General features: G+C 43.3%; 1 protein-coding gene across 2 annotated transcripts in view; it reads left to right on the forward strand.

Annotated features, from left to right (window-relative positions):
• The window catches only part of LOC137433175 (uncharacterized), a 130,454-nt gene that overhangs the window by 112,595 nt on the left and 5,285 nt on the right, over positions 1–12,574 (forward strand). For both annotated transcript variants that reach the window (XM_078783686.1, XM_078783687.1), the window contains exons 26-29: positions 365–447; positions 2,167–2,205; positions 3,669–3,764; positions 9,687–9,868. In XM_078783686.1, coding sequence (XP_078639812.1) covers positions 365–447; positions 2,167–2,205; positions 3,669–3,764; positions 9,687–9,868 — 400 coding nt within the window. The remainder of the gene's footprint in view (positions 1–364; positions 448–2,166; positions 2,206–3,668; positions 3,765–9,686; positions 9,869–12,574) is intronic.

Raw genomic sequence — 12,574 nt, forward strand, 5'->3', positions numbered from 1 at the left:
TTGACAGCAGTTTTGTTTTGTCTTGCAGTGATAAAATCATAGCCTATAATTTGTTGACTGGTTAACATTTCCCCCCACCCCCCCACCCCCCCCCCCCAAAGTATCCAGTCTAATGGGAAAGCAATTAATTAAATTAATAAATGTGATGTACACATGCATTGTTTTGCTTTGGTTTTATGTCCACGTTGGTTCATGTGCCAGGTGTAAGTGCCGAGTTCTCAGATGGGAGTACCAAATGGGCCAATCCATTTTAGCTTATCATTTTGAAAATGATGTACGTTATAATTGTCTGCTCCATAATGATTGAGTTAATAATGGACATCGACATATTATTGCATTTAAAATGATAATGTTATGTTTGCAGGAAGAGAAGAGGCAATGAGGCAGCGGCAAAGGATCCTTACATCATGACACAACGCAAACTCTGCATCATCATCAACATTAAAGGTAATGTCATCACTATTGTGTATCATGGTCAATACAGAGTGTCCGTTTGCCCGAAGCGGTTTGTCGGCGGCGTTACAACATCGGACAGGTGACCACACAACTGAGGATGCAGTAATTAGTTTGTTCCGGGTGCCAGCAATAACTCACCTCCACATGATGGATATCTCTAACGCCCACCAAATAATGCTGGCAGACTGGGCATCTGCCTTAACATGTAACATGGGATGAGTACCACATTTATATCCGTACCATCAACTAAAAACATTTTTACCACCCCACCGATGAAGTCTGTGACCATGTATCCAGTTTGGAAATCCGGAGATGTCCATTTTGCAGAGGTTGCGTGAATATGACAATAAATTCCCCGGACTTCCATTTACCTTTCTAACCAGCCATGATACTCATGCAAAGGACGTCTGTGACTCAATGGGACCGACTCGATGAATAAACGTTCCCATTAAGATTTCAGTCCTCCCTTCTGGAATTGGTTTTGACAAACTTCCCCGTCAATGCCTCATGCTCTTCCTCTGTTCCAATTGGTTCGTCTGATCATGTGCATGTGAAGGTCAACATCTCTCCATCTATTCTCAGAGAACAGCTTCAGTGTTGGTGAGTCTGGCAGTTTAATGAGGCAAACTGGCAGGGACTGCAAGTAGCCATCACACTTCCAGACTGATATCCCATATCTGCTGGCCCTGGTGTTAATTCAGTCTGGGAATTCTCCCACATAACCCGGCTCCCCTTATGGACAGATTCATCCCATCTCACCTTCACTTATCCTACCCTTCTTCCCACCCATAGTTCACTGAACCCTGTGGTGAGGCAGTTGCCTTGAAACAACTTGCATTCACCTCCAGGAAGGCAAATCCAAATGAAGGCAACCTCAGATCATTCCACGAAAGCCGCAATAAATGTATGTCCACTCTCAGGAGAGACAGAAAAGAACATCTGTCCAACCTCAAAAATGAACTTTCAAACTTGTCTCCCTCCTCTAAAACCAGGGGGGAATGGGTGGCGATATAGAGGTTGGGATGGGGTGAACGGGTGGTAGGAGGAGGTTTAGGGAGAATGGGTGGGGGTAGGGCGAGGGGTTTCGGATGGGGGTGAGCGGTTGGTGAGAAGGAGAGATTGGGAAATGCCCATGTATGTGTCTTTCGATTAAACCCCTTAGTGAAGCAACAAGCAGGATTCCGTTGGCTGTCGCTGTGCTGTGGGCCAGTTTATGCAGAACAATAACATTTATATGAAAGTCCGTGCGGTGAAGGATCTCTGGTTTGCTCTTGCAAGATCGATCGGCTATCTTACGAGAATGCAAACTGCCGTCGGGGCATATGACACTCACGTTATTGCACTCAGACAAACATACAAACAAATGAGACAGACCGACATATGCTCCGACATAAATTTTCAATTTTCATCATACCTAACAAGTCTTTGGTGGCGGAGGTAATAATAATATTTACAATACTAATAGTAAAAATAATGGTATAATAACATGGCCGAGTCTAAAGCATCATTGGCTAAGCGAGTGTGAAAATGTATAATAAAGGCGAAAAGGACTTTGGATACAAATGGAACTCAACTGCACAAATGCACCTGAACTCTTGAACCCTCTGGCCCCACCTCCCCCCCCCCCCTCCCTTGGCCACTCCCATAGGGAGCAGGTCTTTCAAATAAGATAAAATGCCATTTTCCTTACTCATTCTTTGTTTCCCTAAGGGTCAAAAGAGGATACCTCTACTGTTGAAAACGCTTATGGTAAGAAACCTCATTAAAATCTATTTGTAGAAAATAAGGGACATTCAGCATCATTAAAATCTGTTTGTTTTCATGTTTTCATGTTTTCATGTTTTCATGGTTTCATGTTTTGATGTTTTCATGGAGCAAGGCCTGCGAAAAAAGGTCTCGCTCAACCCACATCACACACAGTTTGATGGCCTATTCTGTTAGGGCAACTCATCTGGACCATTTTTGGAAAAATGCCAGGGGCATAGAACAGGCCCCTTTATATGTGGTATGTGTCATGTGGCAAACTATATAAAAGAAGGGACATTCCATAGCTTATAGAAAATGCCAATCAATACAAAAGAAGGGACATCAAAAAAATATCGTGCGCATGCTGGACTACCCTTTTGTTGTTAGGAGGAACCACGTAATGCTCTAGAAAAGTTCATATAAAGGGGCGCCCTACATCTGGCAAATAAATACATTTACTTCTTCATGCAGGTGTATGAATCAAATTGGTGCCCCTTATGAATCAATAAGAACCGACCCCCATTACAGACATTTGCCTGTAGAAAAAAGAAGAGTTACACTGTGGCGGTTACCTTATGTGCAGGTAACCGCATGTGGCGGTTACCTTATGTGATTACCTTATTTGGGCATAATACACGTGCACGGGCCTGTTGGACTTGTGGTTGTGCGGACGTGACGCACGCGCGGTTGCCGGAGCCACGCCCTCCGAAGAGGGCTTTCGGCTTTATATAAGCGTGCCGACTTCCGAGTTCCGTTCGAGTTGAGTGTGCTGGATCTTGCTGTTACAATAAACCATCTTCGAACCCTACGAATGGCCTCGTTCTCTCGCCTTCCGCGACTCCTAAAACACCACAATCTCGAGTGACACCCACCCTAGAAATGTTCCAGAAGGATTACTCTAAGAGGAAATGCAATCAAACGTTGTATGTGGTGTGGGTTGAGCAAACAGCTATTTCTAAGGCCTTTACAGAAAATAGCTCTTGGACTATCAGGTCTGACGGTATATGTACTGGAATATGTGCCAAAGTTTGTATTGGTCGAACAAGTGAGCCCGATTTGTTCCGCACCAAGCCATAAAAGTACAGAATGCATCTCGTAATGAGTCACACACCAACTTTGGCTTATCTTGTTCATTCAGATGCGATATAATGTTTTCCCGTTATTGAACAATTTGTGCGGTTGTTATGCAACATGTGTACCTTCTCACGATCTGTGAAAAGTTTCTTTCTGCAGGAAGTTGTGCGTGCGGACCTCGGTTTGGGGAAAATAACTTGATGTTCCAAACTTGTGTTGATGTTTATATTTTTGGTTTCATCAGAATATCATCGTTAAGTTTTCACTGTGAGCAAATTTTAAAGAAACTTTTTCCTTTGTTTTTGCATAAGTATATGGAATCGTATTGCCAAGTTAAAATGTCAACAACTAGCATTTTATTCTTGATATCTTTCACTCTTTACTGTTCACAGTTCACAGTTCACAGTGGAATGAATATTTTAAAGGATTTGAGATCAATGAAGAACCTTGCACATCATTTTCTGAGACCAAAAGGTTCCTGACAAAAGGTAAGTGAATGTCACGATAGATTCTCACAAGTAGCATCGACCCAGGAAATGCTCATTGCTGTACCAAAAATGGGCTCTTTCGTGAACCTTTTAAATCATGTTAATGCATAAAATAAATTACACAGTCTGGATTATGCATGAATCTTTTGTGAAGAGAACCTAAAATGTACAAACTAGATCTGTGTTTACTTCAAAACTTGGAAATTACTTTATCGTTATGAGGGATAATAGTCAGGCAGATAGGTGTAACAATTGTGGGTTTATACGTACAAGCATGAAATTTGGCACAGTCATAGATAATAGTCTAATGAATAATTCCAGATATGGACCCACCGCGAAAACGTCCTATGGTAGCAGTGGCGGCCATTTTACAAAATGGCCGCTTTTAGTCTAGGGGCTAGATAGGGGTCTCGTGCACCCCCCCCGAAATATACTTCTCATTGGTGTCTATAGATAGGAAAAAATGTGTAGAAAATGATTTGCTATGTTAAATAGTTGGAAAAATGTCCCACGTATCATTTTTATGCAAATTAGTGCAAATTAGCAAATTAAATAAAGTGCAAATTAGCAAATTAAATAAAGTTTTTATTTATTTATTGCAACTTGTTATCGTATCTTATCTTTTTTTTCAGTTGGTGTTTCGAACAGCGAAATGTCTAAGAGTTATCAGCTAGTGGATCCACTGCAACCTGGACAATCAAAGGCGCAGGTACAGACGGATTGGAACAAGTGCGTTTTGTGCCAAAAAATCACACGAGAAAGTTTGCAATGCCCAGCAGAATCAAAACGGCACGATGTTGGAGTTGGTTATTTTACCATTGCCTTCAACATCAGACGTTTCAATGAACTTCACGAATTACCGATGCCACTAGAATTAGGACGCCTTGATGACGGGAATGGCATTGAAGCTACGTTTCTGGAGAACAATGCCAAGTGGCACAAATCTTGCCATACAAAATTCAATAATATAAAACTACAACGAGCAGAAAAAAGGAAATGCACACAGGGTTGCGACCCTGATGCTACTCCATCCAAGAAATACACTCGTCAAGTCGCTCATCATGAAGTGATGATCGGATGTCTGTTTTTTATGCGAAGATGTGTCAACTTCCGAACCACTCCGTGAGGCATCAACTTTTCGTCTAGACTCACGCGTACGAAGATGTGCATTAGACCTGCAGGACGAGAGGCTACTTGCAAAATTGAGTGCTGGGGACATGGTCGCACAAGATGCAAAATATCATCCAAGGTGTCTTGTTTCACTTTACAACAAAACTAAATCATTACAAGATAAACAGAAGATGGACACAACTGATAAAGTCAACCATGGGATTGCACTAGCCGAGTTGCTGTCATTTATCGATGAAACAAGAATAGATGAAGAGCATGCCCCTGTCTTTAAACTTGCAGATCTCGTCAAACTTTATTCTAATCGTCTAGAACAACTTGGAGTGGAGCAGCATGTCAGACAACATAACACAGAGTTAAAAAATCGTATCCTGGCCCAAATCCCAGACCTTACGGCTCATAAGGAAGGGCGTGATATACTACTTGCATTTGATAAAGATGTAGGACCTGCCCTCCGTAAAGTCTGCAAAGAAGACTACGATGACGAAGCCATATGTCTTGCAAGGGCAGCGGAGATAGTACGTAGAGAAATGTTCCAAACTGCAGCTACATTCACAGGTTCATTTGATGAGGACTGCCAAGTAAAATCAGTACCTCAGTCACTGTTGACTTTGGTGTCCATGATCCTCGACGGCCCCAACATCAAGTCTCAATCAGGTGATGGTGTAACCCAAGCAACCCTCAGCACAGCTCAGTTGTTGCAGTACAATAGCTCCATCCGTCGCAGAGTGGGAAGTACTACTGTGCGTCACAACAAAGACAGAGAAACCCCATTGCCCATCTACGTGGGACTCACAGTCCATGCAAGGACTCGGAAACGTGACCTCATTGAGATGCTGTTTGATCTCGGACTGTCCATCTCCTATGACCGAGTGATGGCAATCTCCACATCCATGGGAAACAGAGTGTGTGAGCAGTATCACCGAGATGAGGTAGTGTGTCCACCCAATCTACGCGAGGGCTTATTCACAACGGCAGCGGTTGATAATATCGACCACAATCCGAGCTCCACAACGTCGACAGATTCCTTTCACGGTACTGGGATATCACTTTTCCAGCACCCCAGTCTGCAAAATAATGGGACGGACCACAGGGAACACAGCATCCTTGAACAGCCATCTACTACCACTACAGTGTCAGAGCTCCCAGAGTCCTACACCTGTGTTCCTCCGCTGGTGTTACCTCGGAAGGATCCTCCACTCCCAAAGGCTGATGGTCCATTGAAGAGTGATGGGCAGGAGATCACCCAGGCATTGCACCAAGAGTATGGGTGAGTACTTGTAACATTCTAACATAATACCATGCCATAAGAACGTGATGCAATAACATTATTGTTATACCATGAGTAAATGTTTGCTTGTTTTCTGACAATTCTAATGTACTTTGCTTAATTTACAGATGGCTGGATACTGTGAAACAGAGGTATCAAGAAATCCCACAAAGTGACAGTAACTTATCATGGGCAACCTACCATGCCAGTAAGGAGTCAGGACAAGATAATCTGCCGGCGATCACAGCACTACTTCCCCTCTTTCTGGACGACTCCAAGTCTGTTGGTATGATACGGCACTCCATGGACGTGATTAAAAAAGCTGTGATGGAAGTCAACCAAGGACAGAAACCAGTGATCACTGTGGATCAACCACTCTACACCATCTCCAAGCAGATACAGTGGACTTGGCCATCAACGTACGGGGAAGATCATTTCGTCATCATCTTGGGAGGGCTGCATATAGAGATGGCTGGACTAAAAGTGATCGGAGACTGGCTGGAAGATGCTGGATGGGTGGAAGCCCTGGTTCAGGCCAAAGTTGCTTCTCCTGGAACTGCAGATTCATTTCTGCATGCATCTCATTTTACAAGAACCAGACATGCGCATCAAGTGACAGCAAGCAGCTTATATATCCTACTGACAAAATCTTACGCCCATTACACAGAGTCTCTGGAGTATGAAAGCCATCCTGAATCCTTTGATGACTGGTGTGGTCAACGAATTCGAGATGTGCCACAGTTCCAATTCTGGCACATCACTCTTCAACTGGAAGTCCTCCTCTTAACGTTTGCCAAGTCACTGAGGACAGCAAACTTCCCCCTGTACATGGACAGCCTCACACAGCTTGCACCATGGTTTTTCAGCATGGACCACACCAACTATGCACGATGGGTGCCTGTCCACATTCGAGACATGATGAGTCTTAGCAAGTCACACCCAGATATTGCTACTGAATTCACCAATGGCAAATTCACAGTTCACAAGACAAAACGAGTTTTCTCATCTATGGCCATTGACCAGGCTCATGAGCAAAATAATGCTGCTGTGAAGAGTGACGGTGGTGCTGTTGGACTCACTCAAAATCCAAATGCTCTTAGAAGATGGATGGTGGCTGGGCCAGAACTGGTTAGAATGACTACCGAGTTTGAAGCATCCATGGAGGGAAGGAAAATAAGGATTAATCAAGACACACGCCACCATGAGCAAACATATAGTTCACAGATAATCTTTACTCAACATGTCAAACGTCTGGTTGAAGTAATAGAGGAAATGGGAAACCCCTTCCTAGAAGAGAGTACAGACTTGCTGCGGCTGGACACAAGAGACATTGCTGACCCAACTGTTGTTTCTACTGTTCAACAGGCTGAGGAGATAGGTAAGCAACAGTACAAGACCTTCGTAGCAGACCGTCTACTGGAGCGAACCGTACCTCTTACTGAGCCAATAAAGAAGAATAAACTCCCATTGTTTAGTCGATCGTCTCCAAGAGAGAAATCCAAGACAAGTTTGCAAGTAACTTCGCTAAAGAGTGACTGCTCTTTATTCTCAAGACTCTACATTGCGTCTCAAACACGAGATGCTGATCTTGCAGAATTTTTCCGCCATGAAAACCAAGCATGTCCCCCGTCTTTATCTCAGCTTGGGAAGTTACGACTGGGAACCAAATCAGATCTATTGGTGTGTCTAGAGAGTTGCGCAGAGGTCAGAGGTGATGCTCCAAAACCAGATACTGACGTCACTATCCTTGACGGGGCAGTGTTGGTGAACGTTCTGAAACCAGTTGCTGCCAAAACCTTTGATTATGCGCTGAAAGTATTCTTGCCACACATACAAGGTCACTTGCAAAGAGCCTGTCGTGTGGATATAGTCTGGGACCAGTACCGTGACAACAGCCTCAAATCTCAAGCCAGGGACAAACGTGGGAAAGGCATTCGAAGGAGAGTTGACGGATCCACTGTTCTTCCAGGAAATTGGCAGCAGTTCCTGAGAATTGATGCAAACAAAACAGAACTGTTTGCCTTCTTGACAAAACACATCACACATCTTGTATCAGATAAGCAGATAGTCACCACGGATGGTTCAGATGTGACGTGCATTCCCGCATGCGACACCAGTCATCTTGCCCCATGTGACCATGAGGAGGCTGATACACGAATGATGATACATCTCGCGGATGCAGTCCGTGATGGATTTCAGAAAATTCTTCTGCGTACGGTGGATACAGATATAGTGGTATTGGCTGTGGCAGCAACAACCAAACTCAAAATCCAGGAGCTTTGGGTGGCCTTTGGGACAGGCCAGCACTTCAGGTATATTCCAGCACATGAAATTGCAGCATTCCTCGGACCAGATAAGTCACAGGCCCTCCCGATGTTCCATGCATACACAGGGTGTGACACAGTCTCGTCATTTAATACACGGGGCAAGAATACAGCCTGGGATACCTGGAAAGTATTGACGAATTGACGCCAGCGTTAGTTCATCTCTCCACGGGGACAGCAGACATCTCTGATGACGTTGTGGCAGTGCTCGAGCGGTTCACCATTCTTCTCTACGATCGCACCAGCAATCTCGTCAACATAGACGAAGCTCGACAGGCACTCTTCACGAAGAAAGGACGAGCCATGCAAGCTATTCCCCCTACCAGAGGAGCCCTGGTACAACAAATCAAGAGGGATGTGTACACAGGTGGCCACTGCTGGGGAAACATGCTCAAGGTTGTTATGGATCTGCCCTCACCTGGGGATTGGGGATGGATCGATCCCCACAACTGGAAACCCCTGTGGTCCGTGCTTCCTGAAGCCAGCATTTCATCAAGGGAGCTGATTTGTTGTAAATGCAAAAAGGGTAGCAAGGGACGATGCAAGTGCAAATAAGCTAGTTTGAAATGTACCGCTTTGTGCCAGTGTGGTGGAGAAAATTGTGACGTATAAACAAGATCAAACTGGAACTATCTAGTAATATAAGTTACTGTTACAGTGCTTGGTGGGTTAATTGACATTGCTGGCAACACAAATGCAAATTGTGGTCATTTGGAGAATACAATTATGGCATATATGTGTATCTAGAGTCATTTCATTAGAACATAAAGAAGCATTTGTGTCGTCCGGTAAAAAATAATCGCGGTCAAAACGGCCATTTTGTAAAATGGCCGCCATGGCTACCATAGGACGTTTTCGCGGTGGGTCCATATCTGGAATTATTCATTAGATTATTATCTATGACTGTGCCAAATTTCATGCTTGTACGTCTAAACCCACAATTCTTATGATGGATACACCTATCTGCCTGACTATAAGGGATTATACAGATATAGGAAAAGTCTTTTATTTGAGAAGGTTTGCTTGCATCATGTAATTAGCCATCATTTCTACCATCACTCCTATTATTTTCCGAGAGTAGCAATGAATGGACCACGATGAAGGGGCGATGGGATGTTTGTGCTGCAGTGGATTTGAATAAAGGCATTGGGGTCATCAAGTAAAGTCTTCCACGGCTAATGGATGAACGTTTTCCTGCAGTGATTTCCAAGAGAAAGAAGGAAGCACCTTCATGTTTGGTTTGTGTGCTGCTTTGTGAGATTAAAGAAGGAGAAATCCGTTTTGCTGTTGGTAACAACGAAAACCTCAAGGGTTTTGCAAATCTGTTCCGTGGAGACCAGTGTAGCTACCTGATTGGAAAGCCGAAGCTCTTTTTCATCCAGGTATGTTTTTAACCAACCGACAGCAATGAAAAAGGAAGATGCTTTTTTTAATTACAGAATGCCATTTATTACAGATGGCAAAATATTTCATGAGAAAAGCATTCCATCTCGTGACTAACCTCTTAAAACATTTTTCTCAAGATCTGATGAGATTTATCAGTTTTCTATCAGAGCTCGGGAGAAATCAGAATTTTGTTCTGTTCCGAAGGCCAGAACAAAAGGCTAATATTATTGTTTAAAGCGATGATAATCATAATCCCCAATGAATAATCACATTAAGTTCATCACATTTTAAAATCTCTCTCAGTTGGCATGGACAACTTTTAGCCACTCATCCCAACTCTCTCTCCCTCATATGTGGTGATGTCAATTGTCACCATGCCAATTGGCTGGGTGTTGGTACCTCTCTCACCAGCCATGGCACTTCTGCAAAGGATTTGTGTGACTCCATAGGACTGACTCAATCTGTGAACGTTCCCACCTGGATTTCTCCCAGTGGCAAATCTTCCCTTCTGGATTTGGTGATGACCAATTTCCCCGCCAATGCAATTTTCTCGTCCTCTGCCCCAATTGGCTCATCTGTTCATGTGCTTATGAAGGTCAACATTTATCTGGCCATTCTCAAAGAACAACCTCAGCACCGTCGAGTCTGGCAGTTCACTCAGGCAACCACGTGAGGGAAGGAATGGAAGGGGAGCATACACCAGAGACAGAGAAGTGAGAGCGAGATAAAGGGGAGGAGAAGGACACGGGAGTGCTGCACAAAGGCTGCACACAGGCTGAATGAATCAGAACAAGAAGAGGAAGGGGGAAGCAGCGTTGAAACAGGAAACGAACAAACCAACTGACAACTAACAAACGAAAAGGGGGGAGGGGTTAGGTTGGACAGAGAAAGAGAAACCTGGGATAGACAGAGACAAAAGAGGGCAGAGGGTGCAAGACCAAAAAATAGGTGGTAGAAGACAGAAATACCACCAATCTTTGTGTGATGCAAAAGTAAGAGTCCTAGACACTCAGCTTTGTCACAGGAGATCCACATTATGACCCTGCGCTCGCGAAGCGAAAAGCGGGGTTAAGCATTTAGTGCGCATGGGTGCCGTGTCTGCATTTTAAATATTCATTTTCTCGGCAACCGTTGGTCCGATTGACATGAAATTTTCACCATAGGAGGGTCTCCTCATGTAGAATATGCAAATGATTATTATGACGTCATAGGTCACGTGGTACAGGCGCCATCTTGGAAAAACTTGGCACTTCTATATCTCTGAAACCACTCCATTAAACCACTCCAAAGCACTTAAACCAATTTAAAATTCATTTTCTCGGCAACTGTTGGTCCGATTGACATGAAATTTTACTATAGGAGCGCCTTCACCTGCAGAATTTTCTTATTCATAATTATGACGTCATATGTCACGTGGTACGGACACCATCTTGGAAAAACGTTACACTTCCATATCTCCCAAACCGCTCAATGGATTTGGTGGGGAAAACTCCCTTGGTGGAGGAAATCCCCATGGGGAGGGGGACAAGTGAATTTGCTACAACCTTCAGTGTGTGACCCTTAGTCCTCCTGTCAAGTTTGGTTGAGATTGGATAAATAACGACGGAATGTTTCACGGTCAAAAATTGTCAGAGACTGACACCAAATTGCGCATTTTAGTATGATTGGGAAAGCTCAAAGAAAAGGAAGTGCCAGGTTGAGCAGAATATCAAAGTACTAATATCTGAAGCAGATGAGAAAGCAGAAGCTGGAAAACACACAACACTGTAGTGACTTAATATATGTAGCCAAATCCAATGCTAAGAGAGGTGTAATATGAAAGAAAAATAAATTAAATATATAAAAATAAATAAATAAAAATAAAAAATAAAATAAAGGAATATAAATTAAACGAGTAACTTTGCAAGTTATTGAGAAAAAAAACAACTCAAAAGTCAAAATAAATAAACCAGTATTGAACATACCACATACATTTAGAGTGCAACACCAAAGGTATTTTGCAGTTTCATAAATGTGGGATTATGAAAGTTTTTGAATAAGTGGTACATTACAGGCATGAAATTGAAACAGTTTTGTGATACATGTGTGTACATTACTCCTGGAAAAATGGTATTGGAACTTGGTATTTGGTCATGGAAAAATCATGGAATCTTTTTTTGGATTATGGTGCAGGAACTCTGACTTTGTTTCTCTTTTCTTTTTTTTTTCTTTTTTTGTATACAGAGTCGAGGCTCGTGAAAGAGCTAACATTTATCAAACAAACAAATCAAACAAACAAGCAAACAAAGTATATAAAAAGCGGAGCGGTCGACAAGATGGGGAGAGAAAGGGAGGAAGCACACAAACACAACATTTGAGAGCAGGGACATCGGGAGATGTTTTTGGAGGGAGAGGCCCTGGGGGGAGGCAGGATAGGTATAAAACGCAAGGACACCAAGGACCTCCAGGAAAGAAGTCAAAAGTCACCTAAAAAAAGTGGATTTGGGGTGAAATTAGCGGGGGTAGAAAAGATCAAGGTTTTGGATTGGGGAAGATAAGAGATGGTGGTGAACAGCCGTTTTAAAGACCTGGAGGGAGGAGTGGGATTGAAGAGAGTGAGGGAGTTTGTTCCAGAGGCGGGAGAAAAGAGGAATGAAGGAGTGAAGGTGAGCAGAGAGTCTTGATTTTGGCAGTTTAACCATAAGAGGGTTGCACGCAGATCT

Source organism: Myxine glutinosa, chromosome 8 (assembly GCF_964187855.1).
Source record: "Myxine glutinosa chromosome 8, kmMyxGlut1.1, whole genome shotgun sequence".
Taxonomy (NCBI): domain Eukaryota; kingdom Metazoa; phylum Chordata; class Myxini; order Myxiniformes; family Myxinidae; genus Myxine; species Myxine glutinosa.